At 39.5% G+C, this 25,839-nt stretch overlaps 2 protein-coding genes across 2 annotated transcripts in view; one reads left to right on the top strand and one right to left on the bottom strand.

Annotated features, from left to right (window-relative positions):
* The window catches only part of LOC118845550, a 232,990-nt gene extending 217,112 nt beyond the window's left edge, over positions 1 to 15,878 (bottom strand). The window contains exon 1 of the mRNA XM_036753508.1: positions 15,715 to 15,878. The gene's annotated coding sequence lies outside the window, so the exon portion shown is untranslated. The remainder of the gene's footprint in view (positions 1 to 15,714) is intronic.
* Positions 15,879 to 16,123: 245 nt separating this feature from the next.
* Positions 16,124 to 25,839, top strand: part of RIOK2 (RIO kinase 2) — a 32,837-nt gene continuing 23,121 nt past the window's right edge. The window contains exons 1-3 of the mRNA XM_036768241.1: positions 16,124 to 16,239; positions 18,286 to 18,424; positions 23,396 to 23,512. Coding sequence (XP_036624136.1) covers positions 16,174 to 16,239; positions 18,286 to 18,424; positions 23,396 to 23,512 — 322 coding nt within the window. The 5' untranslated portion in view covers positions 16,124 to 16,173. The remainder of the gene's footprint in view (positions 16,240 to 18,285; positions 18,425 to 23,395; positions 23,513 to 25,839) is intronic.

Below are 25,839 nucleotides of genomic sequence, written 5' to 3'. Positions count from 1 at the left end.
AGCCTGGAGAATATTTTTAAAGTTAACATTCCTTGTCCAAAGTCAAAATTCATAAAGTTACATAGAATTTAACATGTGGAAACATTTAAGTTCCCAATCTTTGAAAGAATAACTAGGTATAATATATTAAAGTCTTCCAGTTTTTCAAGACAATGCTTCAAAAATATTTTCAGGTAACTCGAAACTCTCTAATTTACTCTGATCTCTGTGGGACAGAAAAAATCATTATTAGAAATGCAAAAAAAATCTCCAGAGATGATAAATCAGAAGCTATACTCTGCAATGTTACTGGTTATGGTGGGTACAGCAGATTCAATGAAGCATTGAAGCTCAGTGTAGTGACTTTATTTACAGGTTGAGAGAAGCAGCAACTCTGGAAATCAAAACTCAAATCTGTGAGTAGTCAAAGCTACCTTCCGTTTCATCAAAAGAGATGCTGTGAACCTAAATAATTAAAGGAAGAGTGTGCCCTGAGAATTGAGAATGTTAAGAATAGATTTTAACTAATACCTCCCCCCCAAAATTGCAAGGTTGTAGTAAAAGCGGTCAGCAAGACTCAGAAGTGTCAGAGGTATGTGTTCCCTATGGCTGTCATGTGAAAGAAAAGTTAGTCTTAACTGAAATCATTTTCTCAGAGATTATGAATGATCTTTTACCTGCTAAACCATTAAAATCCAAGCTTTTTCTTAATTTTCATTTTCTTCAACATTTCTGAAGATTTTGACACTGTTGATCACTACCTACCTCCTAGATACTCTCTCTTCCTACCTCTCCAACTGCTCTTGCTGGCACACATCTCAGGCCCACTATGTGGGAGTGTCCCCCACAAAAATTTATTCTGAGCCCTCTTCTCTTCTCTCTGTATTCTCTTCCTTGGTTATCTTATCCACTCCCAAATGTTCAATTATTATCTTTACACAAATGATTCCCAAATACCCTAATCTCTCTCCTGAACTCTGGCACCATATCTGTAAAAGCCTTTTGGACATACTTACCTAGATGTGATGTTGCCTCAAGTCAACATGTCAAAAATTAAACTTATTCTTGACTCTTCTAAAAATCATTTATTTCATTGTTTTTCAAATAAAAAATCACATCAGTCAATGTTAAAAATTCATAAGCTCCTTAATAATAATGAGGTTTAAATAGAAAATGCAATATCTCAGAGTTAGAAAAGACCGGAGATCATCTAGTCCAAGCAGTACCTATCTGACCCTCAACGACATTGTTGAAAAGTAGTCATACAGTCTCTAAAGACCCCAAATGAGGGGCTATCTACTGTAATGGCAATGTAAATGGGAAGATCTTTCCCATCCATTAATAGGCCCATGTGACCTGCCTGGGTCACATGGAAGCCTGAGTCACACGAGCCTGTGGTGGGAGGAGCTTGTCGAACAGGTGGAGCAGGAAGGGGTGAAGCAGAGCTGAGAGGAAGTTGGTCAGAGCAGGCAGAGCTGGGAGAGAGAAGAAGCAGAGAAGGAGGCAGCTAGCTGTGAGTGAGAGAACGGCATTTTGCTTAAGGGAGCCTGTTAGTGATTTTGCTTGAGGGTGTTCATTTGTGGGAAGGCCTTAAGTTCATTTGTGGGAAGGCCCTAACAGAGGGAAGGCTGGGGGATGGTGGTGTCCCCTGCATGGGTAATGTGTATAGATTTCTTTGTTGCTGTGATGGCTTTGGCTTTCTGGTGTTTGGATAAATGTTTTGGTTCTGTCTTCCATGTAGAGAGTCTGCTATATTTTGCAATTCAGAACTATACCAGCATATTCATAGATGCCATAGGTGCTGTGAATATCACAGTGGTGCTACATCTACCAACTCCTTAGGATGCCCATTCCACTTGTAAAAAATTCTGATTGTTGAGAAGTCTCTCTTTACATTGAGCAGAAACTGGACTCTCTGTAACTTCTACTCTCTTCTCTGAATACTTACCTTCAGGGGCCAAGCTGTCCACCTAATACCTAAAGAGGGTGAATGTGTCCTCTCCCATGTCTTCCCATCACCAAACATCCCCAATCCCATTCGATGACAATGGGGCACTATCCCCATCCTTTCTTTATATCCACACTACCCTGTCACCCTCCAATTTGTCAATTTCCTTCCTATGTGGTACCAGAAACTGAACAAAATATTGCACATGTAAACAGGGGAACATACATCAGATGCTGCTCACTCCTATTGAGTCTCTACCATAATCCAAGCTCTATTCACTTCTTTCCTGGATTACCTCAGTAATCTCCTCATTGGTCTCCTAGTTTCTCCTCTCCAATCCACCTTCCATATGGCTGGCAGATTGATAGTAACAAAACACAAATACTGACCATGTCACTCTTCTACTTAAACATTTCAGTGTCTCTCTGTTGTCCCTGGGATGAGACACAAATTCTCAGCCTAGTAATTATAGCCCTCTACAATAAGGCCCTGATATATTTTTCCCGTCATTTGCATTGTCTCCTTTATACAATCTCCTTTCTAGTAAGACTGGTCTATCTGAAAGGTACTTTCCTTTTCTTCATTTCAGTGAATATTTTTAAGCACCTTTCATCTGCAAAGCTCTGTTCTAAATTCCAGGGAAACAGAGACAAAAATGAAACAGCCCTTATTCCCAAGGAATTTGCACTATACTGAGGGGAAACAATATGCACATAGAGAGATAAAAACAAAGTAAAGAAAGTAATTTCAAAAAAACTAACTGACAGTTAATCTGGCAAGTCTAAATTATGCCTTAAAGGAAGGTAGGAATTCTATAATATGGATGTAACAGGACATGAAGGGTGACCCCCTTGCAAAGGCAGGAAGGTGAGGAATGGGATATCATGGGGAACATCAAATGGACCAGTCTGATGGGGGAAAGGGAAGGGAAGGGAATAAGCATTTATATAGCACTTACTACATGCCAGACACACAAATATTATCTCATTTGATCCTCACAATAACTCTGAGTTAGGTGCTGTGACAATTAAAAAGATTCAAGAGACATAATTTCTGGGTAAATTAATCATTTTATTAGTAAGACCAGCAGGTTATTAACAAAAGGATGGTTATTTGGCCATCTCTCTTAAACCAAAGACAATCATAGCAGCAGGTTCAAAGTTTATATACTCTTCAAAGAGTGGGTGTTCAATGATGGTTTGAGAGTGACATCATGTCATCCTTGGACAGAGACTTATCTCTATACCCAGATCACCTGTACCCTGGGTAATCTATTCAAAGAATTTTATGGCCCACCCAAGCCTAAGCACAACACAATGGCTACTCCACCAAGGTCAGGTCTTGAACCAGAAAGTTAGTCTAATCGCATCAGTAATGTCCTTCAAGAGACTGAACTTTTCCAAATCAGGACTTTAGAAGAAGGGGAAAACTCTGGATCTCCCCAAATCATTGGTCATTAATAATCATTTCTCTCAGCACTATTATTATCCCCATAATAACTGGATTAAATTGGCAATTGGAGTAAACAAAAGTCAAGTGACTTGCCCAGGGTCAAACAACTAGCAAGCAAGATGGGATATGAATCCAAATCTTCCTGATTCCAGGCACAGTACTCTATCTGCTGTGCCATCAGCTGCCTCTAGACGAAAAAGAAGACTGCATGAGAAGCGTAACACAAAACTGACTGGAAAAGCAGATCAGAGCTATATTGTAGTTGTGAGCCTGAATGACTGAAGGAATAATGGTGTTCTCAAAAGAAATAAGTTTGGAAGGAGAAGATCTGGGAGAAAATGAATTCCATTTTGAACAAACTGAGTTTGGATATTTGAAAATAAAACAACTATCTATAAATTACTTTGAGTTCTTTGCAGAAAGCATTATAACAAACATTAAATTGGCTGTTTATACCTAACAGAAATGTTGATAAGGATCTGAACCAGCAGTGTTTTGCGAATATCTAAGTGCATATATAACAAGAAGCATGTTGCTAAATAGTCCTTTACATTATTGATTATCCAATAAAAATTTTATATCAAAGAGAGCATGCACCATTTACAAACTACTGAACTCTGAGAGATGAAACTGTAGGAAACAGTAACAGTACACTAAAGTGTATCTTCTAAAGTTATCTCAGCTAGCCAAATAATTTCTGATTAAAAAGAACTTCCATTTACCTATACTTTGGATAATTCTGTCCAGAAAATTATAATTAAAATAATAATTTGCTTTTATGATATTTTTAAAGTTAAATTATATGAAAGATTTTTATTGTATACCTAGAGGCATAACTAAAACAGACCTCAAGGCCTTTATCTCAAGGCACTGAAATCTAAGGGCATGCTTTCTCTATCAAAGCAGTCCCCTGCCACATACATGTATCAAAATCTCCAAGAATTTCACCTTCCCTACCACCACCACCACCACCACAGTGATCTTCTGCACCTGCCACCTCTTCATGAATGTTTTGAGTTTCAGGGACCAGAAACAGCTTCACTACATGGAACTAGAACCTGATTCTCCTGATCAAAAGCCATCCCTCCTCTCATGTTGCTGAGACTGGAAAGTATGAAATGCCCTCCCAAATGAATTTACCCCAAGCATTAGGACTCCTAATAACATCTCCCTCTATCCTATAATAACACTTATTTTCTATATGCCAACTTTATATCTTATATTTGGCTATTACCTAGCAGAGAAGTCCTCAGTCAATAGATCTTTAAATCTTACCTGCTAGATTTTCATTTCAATTATCACTGCTATGCTTCTCCAACCCCTGACTCCTCAGTTTCCCAGAAAAGATGGGATCCTCAGTCAGGAACTCTGCTCTAAGTACACATTCCCAATCAAACCTCACTCCATTTTAACATGAATTTCTGACAAAATACACATATAAACAAACTCAAAGCTTCTAACCAATAAATGGTAGCTTCCTCCAAAATTTCAAGATTTTGAATTTCTAAGAGATAAGTTCCAAATTTTGGACTATTTCCCTGGCACTCTGCCACTACTCAGATCTGACTCTCAAGAGATGCACTGTTTCATTTCTGGCTGGCTACTGAATTTCTTGTCTGACAGTGTTTGATACTAGTTATTTTATCAATTTAATAATTATTTGTCCAACTGGTACCCATTCACTAGGCAGAGGTCTACACTGTTCATAGCTGTTACAGCAAGCACCTTCTTACTATCTGAAAAAAAGAATAAAAAATAAATGTCGATGTGAATTAAATATTCATTTAAGGTTAGAACTAATGATAAATCCCATAAATAATAACAATGACACTCAGGTTCTATCTACCCCAGTGCTTCTTCATGCTCTAGAGACGGTTGGTAAAAGGCTGTACCAGAGCAAGCCCTAAAAGACACTCTCAAACTGGTAAAGCATGGTAGGTTTGATACAGAAAGCATGCAAAAGGTCAGCAAGATTTTTCTGTGGACAAAATATAATATTGAAGCTAAGGGATTTCGCAGCTGACATGTAGCAAATAGAAGCAAGAATGTTGGCTAGGTGGAAAGAGAACAGTGACGGTTATCTTCTTTGCTTAGACTTTGTTCTGGATCAAATTTGTTTGCCTGCCAAACCAGAGATCTTTAGAATTTAGAATCCTAATTCAGACAGCTGTCTGATACAAAGGGCAACAACTCAGCCCCAGACACATGGTGTTAAAAGAAAAGACTTACTATTAGCCTAGAAATATTCTGCCTGGCTTTGGTTAGCTGGGTGTGATGGCCATGGCCAATATGACTAAAGAGTTCTCAGTCTATCCATATTAGGAATGAGTTCTCTACCACAGCCTAACAGACAGGAGCTGAGATGGGTGGCAGATGACCCTAATGAGATGAACACCAAAAGCTTATAATAAGCAGCAACCTATAAGACCACAGGTGTGATATGACCAGGAGAAGCAGAACAAAGAACCCAGGCGAAAGAGGCGAAGATTAGCACAGACATAACTTGACAACCAGATATGAGTCCAAGAAAGAGCACTGCCCAGCAGAGTGCAAACCGAAGGACCAATACAGCGGCATTACAAGAAAATATCATCCACCCTATAGCATGGAAGCATGAGTTTCCCCCTACAAGCACGATCCCTACACATAGCTACTCCTCCTACCAATGATGTATGTATCTGCAGAAAAAATGTTTCCTAAGTTTGTGGCAGGAATGTTCTCATATTACTTTATTATTCAATTTCATTAAATGCTTTGCTCTGAACCAGTTGGGTCCTCTATCCTTTAACAAAAAAAAAGTATATGGGGGCAGAGAGAAAGGGAAATGAGTCTCTTGAGACATGTTTTTGAAAAGCTTGAACCTTGGGTAGCTTTTGGGGGAACCCCATGTGTGATGTAGGTGTTGCTGTTCCAACTTTCACAATCTGTCAGCTGGGAAATACCTACTGTTGTTGTTCATCACTCTGTCTATATTATATTCAGTGAAGTTTGTAACCAGACTGGGCAAAGGGTGATGAATTTTTTCACCACTTTTAACTCTCTATTAAGCCTTGGAAGAGTCAACAGGATATATAGTAAGAACAGTATCTTCTAAGGCTCCAGACATGTAGGTTAGATTAGTTTTTCCCTGAAAAAGCAATGAAACTGCTGAGATTTAATTGATTCAGGAAACTAAGGCTAGAACCATTGACTAACATACAGTCTCCTGGTAGCCTAAGTATAAAAGTCCCATTGACTCAGGGTACCTAAAGTCTGACACACAGCTCTGACGAGACACATTGTTCAGATCCAGCAAAAGCCTGACTCAGGCCAGTTTCCTGGAAGTTTAGGTTCAAGAATGGAACGAAATGACACTGTTTCTGACTCCACTGTTCCCAAAGACTCCCTGCCACATCTGATAGTCTGTGCCTGCTCCTAAATCACCCAGAATTACAAGCTTGTCCTCTTGCGGCATATTGAAAATGAGGGTCTCCAGCTCTTCATAAAATCTTTCTTTGACTTCATCAGGGTTTGTCATGGTGGGAACATATGCACTGGTGATAGTCATGTGGTACTTTCCTGCAAGTGGCAATAGCCTTGTCATGAGCCTGTCATTCACTCCTTTGGCGAGGCATAGAAACTTGTTAACTAGATTAGATTTGATCACAAAACATACCCAGTGATCCTCCTCACTGTGGCCACTCTAGAAAAATGTGTTTCCAGCTAGTTCTGACATCAGTAAGCTGGCCTTCATTTGCCAGCCTTGCTTCACTCAGAGCTGCTATGTGGATGCTATACCTGCTGAGTTCTCTCACAACAAGGCCTGTTCATCTTTCAGGTGTGCTGGATTTCTTGCTGTCTGGAAGTGTACCCACATTCCATGTACCAATGGTGAGCAGAATCATCATCACAAAAGTTTTGTACATGTTTTTGTGTTTTGACCACAGGGTATGATCCCTACTTGCCACAGTCAGCCAATTTTTAAGGCATTTTTTTCTAGCCCCCTCCTCATGCCAGGAGGTGAGTAGTGAAGTCCCTAAGACCTAGGAGGATCCAGAATACCACTGCTGCTTCATCCCAGAGACCTGAGTCACCTAGGTGCAGGATTGTGACTACAGGGCCCAGTGTATCCATATCTGCTGCTTCATCACTAACACACTGCCACAACACTTTGAGGTAGGTAAAACAGTAAGATAACAAAATAGTAGAATAATAACATAGTAAAATAATAAAGAATAAAATAGTAAAATAATTGAATAGTGAAATAATAAAATGACAAAATTGTAAAATTATTGGATAGCAAAATAACGAAACAGTAAAATGGTACGGGTGATGCCTTTTGACTCAAGAGTAATTGTTATTAACTGAGGCAGAGCTGTGTGAAGGCATCAGCCTCTCTCTTCCAGCGTCATCAAAATTCTGTGGCAAGACAAAAGTCAGGACAACTGGAAATGGTTCTGGATGCAGTGGATGACCTTGGCATCTTCAGTGTCTGACCAAGCTCTAAGGGCTCCATAGCACCTGCTTCTGCTGCTTTCACGGCCCATTGAAAAAAAATGTTACCATCTACCTATTTTTCCAGGGAAGTCTTTACATGCTTGAGATAGACACCCCACTAACTCACTGAGGAATCTGAGGCCTGTAGGTTACCTTCAACTTGGTTACCCTCAACCTGGTCTAGCCCATCTGCCAAGGCAATTTTACTAGAGTGGGGCCACTACACATGCTACAACTTCTTGGAGCTACGGGTGAGAGCTGGGTGGCCGGCAGACACCAGAGGTGGGTGAGCAGCCCTAAAACGGGCTCGGCAAGTCCTCAACACAGAGGTGCTAGTGCTCCTTAAACATTCCATACACCCCCATATACATATACCACCATGTGTTCAGCCATTCCCATACTGATGGGTATCTACTTTCTGTGCTGCTCTGGAAAAAGCACTGCTATGCATAGTTTGGTATTTATGGGACCGTTGGGTTTTTTTTTTATCTTTGGCCTATTTGGGGTCGATGTCTATTAGTTGGATCATTGGGTCAAAGGGCTCAGCAGCCCCCACACCAAAAGTATATGCCCTCCCTGACTACCCCATACACTAGACAGCCTAGGAATACCAAGTGCTGTTGGTTTAAAAAAGAGGCAGTTAAGTGGCTCAGTAGATAGAGCACTGGGCCTGGAGTCAGAAAGACCTGATTTCAAATCCAGCCTCAGATATTTACAAGCTGTGTGACTCTAGGCATGTAACTTAACTTCTGTTCGCCTTAATATACTGAAGAAAGAAATGGCAAGACACTCCAATATCTTTGCAAAGAAAACCCCCTGGGCAATACTGGCATGCTATGGTCCACAGGGTCACAAAAAGTCAGACACAACTAAACAACTGAATAAACATATGACAGATGTATCATATATACAAATACGTACATATGTGTCTATGTGTGTGTACAGACTCCCACAATGGACTGTAAGGTCCTTGAAAAAAGGGATTCTTTCCTTTTTTGTCTTTGTATCCCCAGTGCCTAGCACCGTGGTAGCAGACGGTAGGCATTTAATAAGTGCTTAGTGATCCATTGACGAATATATGGTTGATTGTTGTCCTTCATTCTCAAAGAGGACCAAAATGATATCACTATGCTGGGGTCAAGACAGACCTATACGAGATCAGAAGGCTCTACCACAGGTCAGGCAAAAATAGTCCATATGAGCATTTGGAGCAGTGATGCCTCTAAATTTGCACATCTCACATTTCTTCTAAACTACTGCAATTCAGCTTTGCTCATAGAGAACAGCATCTTCTTTGATGTGGGCATGCCATGCTGGGTGATCTGTTGCCAGTGTCTCCCATGTCACAGTTCCAGAGTTCTTCAGAGAGACCTTGAGAGCATCCTTGTATCACTTCTTCTAAGCATCATATGAGCATCTTCCTTGTTTGAACTCTCTGTAAAATACGCAAGACTACTTTTGGCATTCAAACAACATGGCTAGTCCATCTGAGTTGTACTCTCTACACAACTCAGTTTGTTTGTTTGTTTGAATACAGTTTGAATATTTTGCAATTTAGTTCAAGAAAGGACCTCAGTATCAGGTACCTTATCTTGCCAGATGATCTTCAAACTCTTCCTAAGACAATTCAAATGGAAGCGATTCAGCTTCCTGGCATGGTACTGGTAGACTGTCCAGGTTTCACAGGCATACGACAATGACATCAGCACAACAGCTCTGCAGACTTTCAGTTTGGTAGTCAGTTTAATACCTCTTCTCTCCTGCACATTCTTTCAGAGCATCCCAAACACTGAGCTGGCTCTGGCAATGCTTGCATCAATCTCATTTTAAATGTACACATCTCTGGAAAGTATACTGCCAAGATAAGTTAACTTTTCCACAGTATTCAAAACTTCTCCACTTGCTGTAATCGATGGCTTCACATATGGATGTTGTGCTGGCTGGTGGAGAAACTGTTTTCTTGGTGTTGATTGTTGGGCCAAAATTAACACAAGTAGCAGAGCATCAACCCATACTTTGTTGCATCTCAGCTTCAGAGGCTGCTTTGAGTTGCACAATCATCTGTGAACAAAAAGTAGCACACCAGCTCTCTTTCCACTTTAGAACTGGCTTGTAGCCTTTTCAAGTTAAATAATTTATTATTAGTGCAATAGTTGACTCTGATAAAATTTTTCATCATCACTGAAGACACCTGACAACACTGCTGAAAACATCATGCTAAAAAGCATGGGAGCAAGGGCACAGTCTTGCTTCACTCCGTTGGTGACTGGGAAAGCATGAGAGCATCATCCATTATCTAGAACCCAGGCAAGCATGTGTCATGAAACTGATGTACAATAGTGATGAACTTCTCTAGGCAACCAAAATTGCCCTCAGGACTCACAGTATCAAAGGCCTTGGTCAGATCAACAAACACTGTATACAGACCTCTGTTCTGCTCCTGGCATTTGGAGTTGTTCAGAAGCAAACACCACATCATTCCTCAGCCCTTTCCGAAGCCACCCTGGCTCTCAGGTAGATGACCATCTTCTAGGTGAAAGATCAGCCTATTAAAGAAGACTCTGGCAAAAATCTTGACAGCAATGACTGAGAGGGAGACCCCACCCCCACCCCGTGATTGTCACAGGACAATCCTTTACCTTTATAGAGATGGACAATACTTAATAATCCACTGATTGATATATATATATATATATGTATGTATATATACATACAGAGAGAAAGAGAGGGTGTACCATACACTTCAGTATGAAACTATACATTAAGTCCATATTGAGAAAAATGCCATATAATCATTTAGCCAAACTTTAGTGCTAAATTCCAGTATAGCACATTTTATAATTCTATTTATATTCAGAAATTTTCACATCATACAAATTACCCTAAAATAGTAGAGGCATACTAAGAGGAAGTTTAGGAAAGACTAAGAAAAGGAAAGAAAATAAAATTCTGAAATGAGAAGGAAAAACATAAAAAGCAAACAAAGGGAGGTTTAAAAAAGGGTGCAGAAGAAATGGAGCTGGGTAAGGAAAAAGAAGGGAGAAGTAAAGAAGAAATTAAGCAGTCACAAGGAGAGATGTGGCGAAAGAAGCAAATGCCTTTCAACTGCATCTCTAGATTCTTTCCTCCTTAGATCTCATTGCCTGCCTCCTGTGAACAGGCAATCACAACCTCACAAAACGTATATGAAAACTAGGTTTATTACAAGACAAATGAACATGCATGTGGAACCCAGAGTTCACAGTAGGTTGCTTATTTATAACAGTACCACAAAGGAAGGAGGAGGAAACACAACTCTCCACCTAAAGGGGTGTGGCATGGTATGGGTGGGCTGTTGGGGAGTGAGGAAGGTAAAGTGCAGGTGGGAATTGGGCAAAACCCCTCCCAAAGGGGAGGAGCAAGTCGACATCAAAAGCCATATTCTCTTCCTTTGGGAACTGCTAGACTATGAAGATAGAATGGTCTGTTTATTATCTACATGTGTACTAGCTGCAGATGCAATTTCTTAGCCTAGCACACACTGACTGTCTTGACTCCCAGGGATGCAAACAACACATTATGTAAGCTGGTAGGGGAAGAGGGGGTCGTCCTTGGCACATTTAGAGTCCAGTGCTTCTGGAAAATATGACAACTCAAAAAGATAAGTTCAGAGGACCCCTTAACATTCTTCTACATTCCAGAGTCGCATTCCTAGTTATGTAATGAGAATTCTGCCTAGGTAGGCAACAAACGAAAGAAGCAGAGGGGGAGGAGAGAAGGAAGATGAGTCAAATATGTGCTACAGTAGAGGCATATTTTCAAATACCTTAGTACATTTGATATCCCTTGTATAATAAGCATTCAATATATGGCATCTAATATAGGGCATCATGCTAAGCACCAGAGAGATAAAGACAAAAATGAAACAATCGTTGCCCTCATAGAGATCATGGTATCTTTGGAGGATAAAGCATGTATACAGATAAGTATGATGAAAGGTCAGTATTGAAGAAGGCAAAGCAAAGATTAAAGTAGTCTAGGAATGAATACCTTCAGGTGGGAAATAAGTGAAGATTTTCCAGAGTTGAGCATTAATGGAAGAAGAGAATTAGGGCTGGATTATATCTTCCAGGCATGGAAGAGAACCTGTGGCAATGTATGGAGGCACAATGTTGAGTTCAGAAAATACCTAGCAATCCAGTCTGTCAAGAAGAGTTTGTGAAGGAAAATAATGCAAAATAAGGCTGGAAAAGGTAGGCCAGAGATTATGGAATAGCAGCCTGAGGAACTGGTAGTTAATATAGAAGCAAAAGGGAGCTACTAAAAGTTCTTCAGTAAGGAGTGACACAGAGCTGTGCCATAAGAAGATTCTTTTGGCAACTGTATAAAAGATCAGTTGGAGAGGGGAAGAAAGGCAAGAAGCTCTTAGGAAGGTGTTCAACAAACATTTATTAAACTTAAGATACTTGGAAAAAGAAAACAAAAATTAAAATGTCCCCACTCTCACAGACTTTACATTTTACTGGTGAATACACTTAAACAAATAGGTGGAAAATTATAATCATAATAGTAGATAGTATGTATATAGTACCTATTGTGTGCCAGGACTGTGCTAAGCACTTTACAAATATTCTCTCCTTTCATTCTCACAATAACCCTGGGAGGTGGGTGTTATTTATAGCCTGTGTAGATAATATATTGCACAGGTTATATATTTATTTATATTATTATAGTTTATATTTACATATTTTATTGTTGAGGAAACTGAGGCAGAGACTAAGTCAATCAGGCAATACATACTTATTAAATGTCTATTATGTGCCAGGCACTGTACTAGGCTCTGAAGAAACAAAAAGAGGCAAAAGATAGTCCCTGCTCCTTGAGGAGCTTATAATCTATACAAAGTTTCCAATAGCTATATACAAAGCAAGTTATATACAGGGGAAAGAGGAGATAATTAACAGAAGGAAGGCACTGGAATTAAGAGGGCTTGGGAAAGGCTTTCTGTAGAGGGTAGGATTTTAGTTGAGACTTAAATGAAGCTAGGGAGGTCAGTAGATGGAACGGAAAAGGGAAAGCATTCCTGAAATGGTGGGGGACAGCCAGAGAGAATGCCCAGAGCCAAGAGAAGCAGTGTCCTGTTCTTGGAACAGCCAGGATGCCAGTGTCACTGGAATGAAGAATACAAGTAGGGAATTAAGGTGTAAGAAGACTAGAAATGTAGGAGGGAGCTACACGGTGTTCCTAAAGTCTGGACACATAGGCAAAAATGAATATTTTCAAGAAATGAAATAAATGAAATTTTCAACAACATTTTATTTAATCGGAATATTAACAAATAACATTTTCAATATGATTTCCATCATTTGTGATGCAAAGGTTGATGCTCTTTGCAAGATTCACGTGAACTCGATGCAGTAATTCCACATTGCCATCAATTTTGGCACATTCACTCTTTATGCTTCAATCAAGTGTGTTGCATCTGTGATTTTCATTGAGTACACCTTCTTCTTTAGCATACCCCAGAAAAAGAAGTCAAGGGAGCTAAGGTCTGTTAAAATTCCAAATATTTCAAAATATGCATTTTTGCCTATGTGTCCAGACTTTAGGGACACCTGTAGGTAAATAAAGGCTTTGAATACGAAAGAGAACACTTTATATTTGATCTTAGAAGCAATAGGAAGCCACTGGGTTTACCGAGTTGGGGAAGAAGGTTCTATGTGACATTATTGGTCTTGAACTTTAAAAGAATCACTTTAGTGGCTGGATGAAGGCTGATTATAGTGCGGAGAGAAAGAAGTTAAATGTCTTCCCCAGGATCACACAGCTAAGTGTTAAAGACAGAATTTGAACTCAGGTCTTCATGACTCCAAGTCCAGTATTCTATCCACCATGCTAATAAACTATCTGCTAAAAAGTTCAGTACTTGATTTTCTCAGTAAAGTTAGAGGTAAAGACATCTACTAATAAGAGCCTTTGGCTGATGCTGCAGGCTTGAGGAGAAAAGAAAAGGTTTGGAACAGCCACTAAGGGAAACAAGATAGTACCAAGGGCCCAGTTGAGATTCAATCATATAAATTTATAGAACAAAGAAAATGAGGATTAAGAAAAAATTATGTAATTTTAACAATAAAGAGAGACTGATGATCTTTTTTGAGAACAGTTTCAGTCCAGTGGTTGCATCAGAAGTCAGATTGCAAATTGAAAGGTGAATAAATGGTGACAAAGTAGGGACAGAGAATGCAGATAATTCTTTCTAGGCTTTTGGTAGTAAAAGGAAGGAGAGATACCTGATGAGAGCTTGAGATGATGGCAGGGAATGAAACCACATGTTACTAGTATTTGGAGAATAATTCTATTAATTCAAATCATTATCCACAGAAATCCAACTCTCGTGCCTCATCTTGACATGAAAGTGACTTAGGTTCTCAAAGGCTAGGCCAGAGAACACAACAGGATAAACCTACTAATGTGGAAAAACTTAAAATATAATCCTAGTGATAAATGATATCAAAGTTCTTCCTAGCAAGATAAACAAGGCCCTAGAGGATTTAGTTTCATATTGCTCCCAAGGTAACAACTTGGCCATCCCACAAAGCAGTGCTCAGAATAAGCTTAAGCAAAAAGACCACCATAAAGATCATTGAAACTCAAACACGAATATTAATTACAAAGGATAAATATGTAGAAAAATTCTATGAAGAACTTTACAAAATCCTCTAAACTAAATCAACAATTACCTCAAGATTCACTAACTTCAATGTAAACAACGCTCCCTTTCCCCAAACCTTTCACTTGATCCTGCCCATTCTCTATAGCTTTCTTCCCTTTCACTGACACATTCCTATAAAGAATAGTTTATGCTTGTTTGCCTTAACTTCTTACCACCCAAATTTCAGCAGCACACTGCAGTGATATGAATGAGGGTTACTTAGGTGAGTTGGAGAAGTTTTAAGGTGAAGGAAATCTGACCAGTTTTCCCTAACATTTAAATTCCTGCCTTTGACAACAATGAATGATTATGTGGTAATTCAGTATTAATACTCTCCAATGAGTGTTTTTTTTCTTTTTGGTTTGATTTTTAGGCATCATTTTCCCACTAATTGCTATGCACTAAGTAAAGGGGATACAAATAGATACAAAAAGAGGCAAAAGGCTATCTATCCCTGCCCTCAAGGAGTTCACAATCCAATGGAAAGACCTCCTAATTTAATGGCACTCTAACAAGGAGGCAACCATGGTTATGTTAAAAATCAAAGAAGCCAAAGCAACATCAGCCACAAAACTATGTTTATTGCTCACCTATTCATACATGGTGACAATCACAGCTGCCTCTCACCCTCAAGCACAAATAAACTTGGACCACTGGATCTTAATTCAGAGCTGGAAGGGATCTTAAAAAATTATGGAATCCACCCCACTCCTTCCTTTTACAGAGAAGGAACAGGAGGTATAGAGAGGTTAAACAACTTGCCCTGAGTCACCTAGGTGGTAGGTGTTTGATTGAAATCAGGTCATCTGGACTCCAGATCCAGCCACCCAGAGCTACTCCATGCAGATCCACTAGCAAACTCGCCTTTACATTGTGTTTTAAACTTCACAATTTGCAACTCTTTCGCAACAGAAGGGGTTCTGATCCCTATTTTACAGATGGGGATCAGAGTCGGGCTGAGGGAGGTGACACAATAAGCCCAAAGCACGCAACAGTTGGTAAATGTCACCTCCAGGATTCCAATTAGGACTCCCAAATCCACCCCTTTCCAGTACACAAAGGTGCGTCTAAACCACTCTGACCAGCAGTTTATTCCAGCAGGCGCTACCGGCGGCCTCGACTTCTCCTCCAGGTCAAATTGATTTTATTTTATTATGCACTTATTTACCTTTAGCTTCTCCGAGTCTAAATCCCTCAGCCTCGTGTTTCTCTCTCTCAGCCTCTTTAGGAGACCACGGTGCCAGGCGGCAGCAATTGAAGCTAACCGGTAAGAAACTGCTACGCCCACCACTAGTCAATCTCCCGGGCCCGTCCAGGCAGGACGCTTCACCTAGGTAGCCAACCCTGGCAGATTAAAAAAAAGAAACCTCCCAGAAAGAGCACCTTTCCACATCCACGGATTAAATTACGCTTCTTTTATTCACCGTGACAAACACTAACATTGCTCTCCTGGCTGCTATCCGAAATAAAGAAGATTGCTTATTTTTTTATTCGAAAGGGAAATCTTGGGGTTTTATATGTCGACAAGGACCTGGCAGCCAAAGGACGCATGCGCCTGAGCCTCCGTCTCCTCGCTTGCGCACGCGCGCTGAGGGCATTCTTTCGCTGGTTGTCTCCCTGAGCAGCCATGGGGAAGGTGAATGTGGCCAAGCTGCGCTACCTGACGCGGGACGACTTCAGGGTTCTGACCGCGGTAAGAGCCGGGGTGCGCCGTCTCCAACATGTCCCGACCCCAGCCCAGCGGCCGCGGCTTCTCTGTCTTCCTCCATCGGGCGAGACCTGGGCGCAGGCCGAGGATCCGAGCCGGCTGGAGGAAGGGAGCGAATCCACCGGGACGGAGTGTCCCGGTAAACCGGGCGGGCGCTTGTGGCCGCCCGGATCCCGGAGAGCCGCGAGCCCGGCCTTCCAAGGGCCGGCTGGGCAGTGTCCTGCGGGGTGCGGGCGGGGGCAGGGCGGGGGCCACGCGAGCCCGGCGCGGGTTGGGCTGGAAGCTGGCCCCCGGGGGCTCCGGGACGGCCCTGGTGCTTCCGGGCCGAGCATTTCTGCATAAAACAGTTAAAGGTTTGCGGAGCCCGTAACGCGTATTTGTTCCACTACAGTTACCTGCCAGATAGAGGTGCTGTTGTTTTCCTTCCCATTTGGCAAATGAGGAAACTGAGGTTAAATCCGTCGGTCACTTAACATTGTCTAAGCACTCTTTTATAACCCAGCTAGGTGTCGGTCCTGGAGCCAGGAAGACTCATCTTCCTGAGTTCAGATCGGATCCGAGACACTTACCAGCCTTGTGACCCTGGGCAAGTCACTTAACCCAGTTTTCTCATCCGCAAAATGAGCTGGAGAAGGAAATGGGAAAACACTCTAGTATCTTTGCCAAGAAGACCCCAGATGGGGACCATGCAATATATACTCCCATGTATCACTTCTTTTTCTGGAGATAGATCTTCCTTCGTAAGTCCTTCCTAGTTGATTTGAATGTTCATATTCACTGTAACTCTTCAGACAATATTGCTTTTACTGTATACAACGGTTCTCCTGGTTTTCACTTTTCATGTTTTCACGCTAGTCTTTTTAAGCTTGTCATGTCTTGCAGCACAGTAGTATTCCATCACAATCATAAACCACAACTTATTCTGCCATTCCCCAAATGATGAGCATGCCTTCAGTTTCCCCATCCTTTGCTACTACAATGAGCTGCTATAAATATTTTAGAACACAGAGGTTCTTTTTTTTTTCCCTAATCACCTTGGGAAACAGATCTAATATATGCTATTGCTGGGTCAAAGAACATACATTTTTTTATAACTCTTTGGACATAATTCCAGATTGCTCTCCAAAGTGATTACATCAATTCACAGTTCTACCAATAGTGTATTAATGTCTCAATTTTTCAACATTTGTCATTTTCCCCTTCTATCATTTTAGTCAGTCTGATAGATGTGAGATGATATCTCAACATTATTTTAATTTGCATTTTTCTAATCAATAATGATTTAGAGAACTTTTTCATATTTACTATATATAGTTTTAATTTTTTACATTGAAAAACTACCTGTTCGTGTCCTTTGACCATTTATCAGTTGGGGAAAGACTTGTATTATAAATTGACAAAGTTCTTTTTATATTTGAGTTGTGAGAACTTTATCTGAGAAGCTGCCTATAAAATTTTTCTCCCGGTTTCCTGCTTGTCATCAAAATTATCCATTTTACCATCCACAATATTCTCTCTCTCTCTCTCTCTCTCTCTCTCTCTCTCTCTCTCTCTCTGTCTGTCTCTTGTTTATTCATGAATTCTTCTTATCCATAAATCTTATAGGTAATATGTTCCATTCTCCTCTAATTTACTTATGATATCTCTCTTCATGTCTAGGTCTTCTATTAGTTTTGACCTTATCTTGCTAAAGGGTGTAAGATATTAGCCCATACCTAGCTAAAATAGATTTAATTAAAAGACATAAGGCTAAAAGTGACTTACATGATACGAAGTTAAGTTACCCATCTGTTGCAGTAGTGAGTTGTTTTGTGACATTTAAAAAATTGTATTTTAAAGTTCTTAGTCACAAAATTTCTATCATTTATAAACTTGCCCCTTTTTTAATACTTCTCAGCTTTGAGTGCATTAAGTAAAACAAGATTTTAAAAAAAAACTGAGTTAATACATTTTGTGTTTGTTTTGAGAGTAAGAGAAGAATCATTTTAGAAGCTGCATTTATGTTGTTATTTATTGTGTTTTTAACTTCAGGTTGAAATGGGCATGAAGAACCATGAAATAGTTCCTTGCAGTTTGATCGCCTCCATAGCCAGCCTTAAACATGGTGGTTGTAATAAGATTTTGAGAGAACTGGCAAAACATAAACTCTTAGCTTATGAACGAACTAAAAGTAAGTATTATACAGTTCATTTTATGTAACATTAAAATGCTTTTTTGGATTTTTTTATATGCAAAGAATCTTATTTTTCTCAACATGGGTAGCTCCTTACCATGATGTGGGTCAACCTCCATTTCTGACTGTAGTCCAAGAGTTTACATAGGAAGATAACATAGGACAAGTATTCTTGACATTTTTTGTGTCAGTAGACCCTTTTGGCAGCCTGGTAAAGCCTATAAACTCCTAAGAATTATGTCTGTAAAATGCACAAAATGCATAGGATTACAAAGGGAACCAGTTATTTTTAATGATATTTTTTGAAAGCTAATTCGCTAGACCCCCAGGCTAGGAACCCATTATATAATTTAAGTGACTCACCCAGAATCACACAGCTAGTTAGTGTCAAAGGCAAGATTTGAACCCTGATTTTTCTGACTTTAAATCCAGAACTCTTATCGTTTGTAACTCTTGGTGTGTGTGTGTGTGTGTGTGTGTGTGTGTGTGTGTGTGTGTGTGTGTGTGTGTATGTGTGTGTGTGTGGAGAGAGACATATATAATTTATACCTTGCTGCCTCTTGCCATTATTTAGATAGCACTTAGAAAAAAAATGTTTCATGGTTTTATTGTTCATATTTATCTCCAAAGATCTGCTTAAAGTCTCTGGGATTTTAGGACTGTTTTCAAAGGTTTTAGTGTTTGGGTTTTTTTTAATATGAAAAAATATTTATTATAAACACCGGATAGTAAGACTTTCCTAGCGATATTGAAAAATTTCCAAGAAGTCAGCATAAAAAATTGTTCATACCTTACCATAATCCTAATAAGCATTTCTTCTCTGGTCATTCAACCTGCCTCGTACAAATCTATATTTCCCTTCTTGCAGTATTTGCACACTCATTCTGTAGCTCCTCTTGAAAGAGAATACAGCACATACTCAGTCCACCTAGTGGCCTACTTTTCAACATCATTTCCAGAAATTAATTGTGCCCCGAAAGGAAGAAAGGGGTGACCTGCATTGAAAAAATAATTCCCATGTTCAGGCTACTGAGGGAGTATTTTGTCTTTTGTAAAGAATTTCATCTGGAAGGAGGAGGGATGGCCTCTTAGAGGAGGTGATAGCTAACCTGACCTTTAAAGGAAGGTAAGGAACCTAAAAAATAGGGCATTCTAAGCATGGAAGATGCCTTTTGTGAATACATGAAAGGTCAAGTCTGAAAAAAAAGTCTGGCTGGAAAATAAAGTGTGTGAAAAGGAGTCATATGAAATAAGCCTAGAAAGATGGGTTGAAACCAGCTTCAGAAGTGTTCCAGGGGGTTATTGTGGCTTAGGAAGATTAGTTTGGATGCTATACAGAGAATGGACTAGAAACAGAAAAGACTAAAAGAAGGGAAACTAACTATGGAGCTATTACAAAAGTCCAGGTGAGAGACAGTGAGGGCCTAGATTGGTTTTTCTGGCAAATGGTCAGAAGACTTTAGAAGCAAGAGATGTTGGGAAAGTATAATCAACATGGGAAGCAGCATAGTACAGAGAAAGAGTGCTTGTTTTGGTGTCAGACCTGCTTTAAATCCCATCTTTGATATTTCCTATCTGTCTCTTTAGGTAGATTGCTTGATCACTCTGGCTTTTGGTTTCTTCATCTATAAAATGGGAGGATTAGGATATATCAGGCCTGCACAAGCGGCCCACAGCCCACAGGTTGTGCAGGCCTGGGTTATATTATCACTGAGGCTCCTTCTAGAAACTATGGCTACCCTACTAGACTACTCTAGGTATATGAGCCTAACTCTTAACAATGATTGGCTATGGGAGTGAGAAAGAGGAAAAGTCAAGGTTGTAAATTTAGGTGACTAGAAGGATGGTGGTACCCTCTATACACATTTGTACATGGTAAGGTTTTGTGGTTTGTTTTTTTTGTTTTTGTTTTTGTTTTTTTTTTTTGGAATGTCAGCTGAGGGGAGATATTAGTTTACATTTTTGAAGCGTTTGGAGATGAGATGCTAGAGTTCAGGAGAGAAAGTGGGACTGGATATATAGAAATTTGGCATCATCTGCATAAACGTGAGAGCTAATGAGATAATAAGTAATATTCATGTAGTGCTTTAGGTTTGCAAAGCACTTTACATATATTATCTCTTTATGTCCTCACAGCAGCCCTGTGAGTTTGGTGCTATTTTCATCACCATTTTACAGATGGGAAACAGCCTAATAGAGGTTAAGTTATTTCCTAGAGTCACACAGCTAGTAAGTGTATGAGACAGGATTTGAATTCAGTTCTTCCTGAATCAAAATACAGTGCTTCATGGAGGCAAGCATAGAGAGAGAGGTGCCCATGACACATCTGGGAAGTAGCCAGCATATGTATGCTAGTACAATGAAAGAAACAGAAAAGGAACTTAACCACAGTTAAGAAGGAAAAAGAGGAGAGAAGCAATCTGAGGGAGGAAAAGAAGAGGCAAATCTAGTGTCAGAAGTAGCGTAGCTCAAGGAAGACAAAGATTAAGAAAAGTTCAGATTTAACAAACAAGCAATCACTATTAGGCTTCGAAATCACAATTTCAGTAGAGTGATGGTGTCAAAACCAGAATACAAAGGTGAAATAAGTGAGGAAGTAGAGGCAGTGAGCCTAAGTAACTCTTTAAGAATTTAACATTGAACAGGAATAAAGATGGGGAGGACCTTTTGAGGGGGTGGTGCTATATGACAGGGGTCTTATTTGTTTTAGGGATGAGAGAAGCCTGCAGATGTTTGTAAAGAGTGTGGAATAAGTAGTAGGAAGGGAGAGATTGAAGAAGGGAAGGGTGATGGGAATGACCATTATGACCTGTTCCTGGAGGAACAGGGGGAATCAAGGGCAGCCATAGTGTGGTTGGCTATGTCAGAAAGGATTACTTCTTAAGAGATTAGAACAGAGGAGAAGAGATGGGTGAAAATGTAGAAGCTTGGTGAGGTGGAAGGTAGGAGAGAGGAAGATTAAAATGAATGGCCTGGGTTTTCTCAGCGAAGTGGGCAGGGAGGCCATCTTTTGAAAGACAGGGTGAATAGTACTGGGGGCTTTAGGAAAAGGTTTGTGACAGCTGCTATAAATAACACGAGTATTGGAATAAATGACATTTGTATAGCACTTTGACTCTACCACATTATGTTACTTGATCCTCAGTGTAATTCCATGAAGTAGTTAATGCAGATGTTATCTCCCAAAGATTACAGTGTGGGCTTGATTGAGATTAAGTAACATAAATTCCTTATGAACTCAGTAAGAATAGCTGTGTGAATTCCTGTAGAGGCTTAGAGTGGAGGAGGGGTTACCCAGATGTGGTAATTATTAAGGTATAAACTGCAGAAAAACATCATTGGCTAGGGATTTGGGGCTGTAGGACTGTGTTTAACTGGATAGCTAATAGTATAACTACTGTGAAGAGAAGAAAGGGAGTCCAAAGGAAGGGTGAAAAACTAGAAGATCCTCAAGGAGTAGAATTGAGGTCAGAATGAGGACAAAAAACTAGTCCTCAGAACAGAAAAGCAGAGGAAGAAATTCAAGGATAGTATATTATGATTGAGAGGGATAATTTCAGGAGGTGCACGGTTTAGAGTGGTGGTGAGATCCCTGGTGGTCATGGGAATTGAGAATATTCAAGGGGACTTTAAAAAGTATGTGGAGATAAAGAATGAATTCCTCAAAAAAGGTGGGAAAGTGACCCTGTAAGTGGCAGATGACAACAAGAGCAAAGTACGTGATATGGTCCAATAGAGTGATTCTTAAAGGAGGAGAATCTGAAAGCAGCAGGGGAGGAGTGCAGTGTGTATTTTGGTTCCTTCTGACTCCGTGTATGGGAGAAGGAACGTCTGAGAAGGAACAACCAGCATTGGAGAGGAGAGAGAGCAGTTGAGGGAGCTCCTGAAGAGAGTCAGGTTTCTGTGAGTATAAGAAAATAGAATGATTATGAAAGGAAATCTAAGGTAGAGAGAGTAGATTAGGAACATGGGAGGGCCTGTACAATACAAGGAATTATTTACATATTATTTTATCCCTGTTACTAGGCTAAACTTCATGAGGGCAGAGACTGTCTTTGTTCTCTTTCATCTTTCCCATACATGCCTTACATACATTTAGCAGACACTCAAATCCAGCAGTCTGGAAAGAGCACTATATTTAAATCAAAGCCCTGGCCTGTAGTGGTGACTGTTACTTTCTACCTCTTAGGACCTTAGGCAAGTCAATTAGCCTCAGTTTCCTCAACTGTAAAAGTTGGATAAATGATATATGTAGAACCTTTCATCTTATGGTTTCAATGCACATTGAATTCTTTGGGGGAGACAAACTGACAGTACAGTGCAAATTGTAAAAATAATGATTTCTATTTTTTAAATATAAACTAGAACCATTACCAGAACTTGAGAACTATCTGGGGACAGAGCATCATTGTTCTTCATTTCAAAACTGAATAGAAAATGGATGAACAAACTCATGTGTGAGCATTGTGGAATATTATGGGAGCAGCAGTGTAGTATAGTAGAAAACACATGAAAATCAGAAAATGTGGTTTTAAATCCGGGCTCCAGTACTGTGGCCCTGGGCAAGTCACTTCAGTTCACTGTCCCTCAGTCTCCTTATTTGTAAAATAACAGTAGTTGTGAGGAAAGTGCTTTGTAAGTCTGGAAAAACCTGTATGAATTTGAGCTGTTACTAAAAATATGACAATACATTATAGCTGCTAAGTGATAATGTCAGGTAGATATAGAGGATAGGAAGATGCCTATAAGGTCAGTGTCAGTAATGCTTTTTAATGTAAACAGAATATATCCCACAAGTATGTAGTATAGCTTCTAAGTTTAGAAGGGAAAAAAACCAGTAACGTTAAAACTTTATCAAGAGATACTCAAGGAAAAAGTACATATATTAGAAAATAAGAATTGGAATCTAACATTACCAAACATGGTTATAGAGCAAGTATGTAACTAAAAAGAATTTTCTTTTTTCAGCTGTCCAAGGGTATCGGTTAACAAATGGAGGTTATGATTACCTTGCTTTGAAAGCACTTTCTTCAAGACAGGTTGTTGATTCTGTTGGAAACCAGATGGGAGTTGGCAAAGAATCAGGTAATTTTCTGAAATGGTGAATGTTTTTTTTTTTAAATTAGCTTCCCTTTTCCTTTGTTCTTTTTTCTCTTTCTTCTGCTATGTTATATAGCAGTGTATAAATAGGGTGGTATCTATGTAGACAATAAAGGAAAGTCTTCTTTAGTTTTCTAAGTTGTACGTTTTTTCCCAGATATTCATAATTAGTACCATAGACTTAGAGCCATAAGGGTTAGAGGTCATATCTAGTCTTGCCCTTTCATTTTACAGATGAAGAAAATGTTGGCCCAGAAAGACGAAATTACTTGTTTATGGTCAAACGGATAGTCAATAGCAGCCAAGATTTAAAAGCCTATAAAAAAAAAACCTCTAAAAGCTATTCATGGTTTGTTTTTTTTTTATTTTCACTTCCAAATTTTTTTCCCTCCTCCAACCATAAAGAAGGTAAGGGGGAAAAAACTATTAAAAATATATATAATTATGCAAAATAAAATCCCACACTAGCCACTTCCGCCAAAAAAATAAAAAGAAGAAAATATGCTTGAGTCCTTTTGCTCTCTGATGGAGGTGAATAGCATAATTTATCATAACTCCTTTGGAATTGTGGTGGGTCATTGTGTCAGTTAAAAAATATTTCACAGTTGATTGTCTTCACAATATTGCTATTGTATAAGTTGTTCTCCTGGTTCTGCTAATTTCACTCTGCATCAATTCATAGAGGTCTTCCCGAGTTAAAGCTATTCTAGTATATTTGTGAGTATTCTAGTACATTGTCTTCGAACATAATATACTCATTTTGTTTTTCTTTATTTAGAAAAAATTACTCTTAAATTTTGTCAGGATACCAAAGTATTATCTTTTAAATCTTATAGTGAGCAGTTACAGTCAGGTGAGAATATTCAGGCTGAGTGAGTACCCAAGGACCATATTTTCATTTGAACAGTTTTATATCATAAGAGGAAAGAAAGACATTGTCTTATAGCAGGCCTGCACAAATGCAGCCCTTGGGCACACCAAAGGATTTTGGGAAGCCCACAAAAAGTGTATAGCATGTTTTCCTCTACATTTTTTACAATCCACCCAAAATCCTTTGGTGGGATGCAAGTTGTCCAGGCCTGTCTTATGGTGTTATAAAATGTACATTAAAAACTGTTCTAAAAATAGTACTGAAGGAATTTCTAGTCTTCAGTGCATTGAATTCACGCTCTTACTACTAGAAAAACAAGCCAATCCTTTTATCCTTACTAGTTGTGACATCATTTTACCCCTCTGAAACACAGTTTATCTGTAAGATTGAAGTGTATAATACTTTGCTCGTGGAATTATGAGAATCAAACAAAAAACCCAACATATAAAGCACTTTATGGACCTTAAAGACGTAGCTAATAAAGCAGGGTACAAGGTACACACAGAGTGAAGTCATCATTAGTAATTGTTGATACAAATCCATATTTCAAATAATCTTGATAATTTTTAATTTATTTTGACCACCTTGTCAGATCTTAATTGTTCGTTCATCACTGTTTTTAATGTCAGGATGTGACCGATTGCTCGTAGGTATAGAATGTTAGCTCTGCCAGTTTCCCTATTCACTTGTGCTTAGAGATTTCTTGACAACAGTGTTTGTTTTTGTAACAACAATGCTACCTGCTTGCTACTGTGTCTGTGTAAGGCCAGTAACACTAGCACACAGGAGGGCTGCTAGCACAAGTTCTTTGATCTGCTTTTCTAAGGAAAGCAACTTTAAGGGGTTTGCAATCTCACATTAATTAAACGTATATATACATTCACTAAGTTCAGAGGAAAAAGTCAGCACTCTGAACTTCAGAGAAAACACAAGCAGAAGTTATATAAACGGAGCAAAATAACACAAATCGGCAAACAGGCTGTTGCTGTCTGTCCAAGACATTGCATACATAGTTACCAGAGAGAGAAGCACCAACATCTGGGTTTTTCAAAGCCTGGGGCCTCTTTAAGGGCTACCCAGAATCTCATCTGGTCAAATCACATGACACTCTTCCAATGAGTGAGCCCCAAACAAAATGCTAACCTCAGAGTATATATACACTTCTTCAGGGTCAGAGGGCATCACAACCCTGGGACTCAAACCCATGTGACCTAGGCCTTCCCGTGACTTAAGCAGGTCATTAAAGACTGACTCAAAGGCACTTGATTGACCTAGCACTGAAAAGCACTCCAAAACAAAAGACAACAAAAAGTCCCATTTTACTTGCCATTGCACTCCACCCCTTCCAGTATACTTGGCCCCACAGTCTAAATGGCCATGGATCCTGGAACAGAGGCACGACACCCTGCAATCCCATATTGTTCAATAAACTACACATAAC

The sequence above is a fragment of the Trichosurus vulpecula genome, chromosome 1, assembly GCF_011100635.1.
Source record: "Trichosurus vulpecula isolate mTriVul1 chromosome 1, mTriVul1.pri, whole genome shotgun sequence".
Lineage (NCBI taxonomy): Eukaryota > Metazoa > Chordata > Mammalia > Diprotodontia > Phalangeridae > Trichosurus > Trichosurus vulpecula.
Note: the sequence above shows the minus strand (reverse complement) of the source record. Positions and strands in the feature narration are given on the sequence as shown.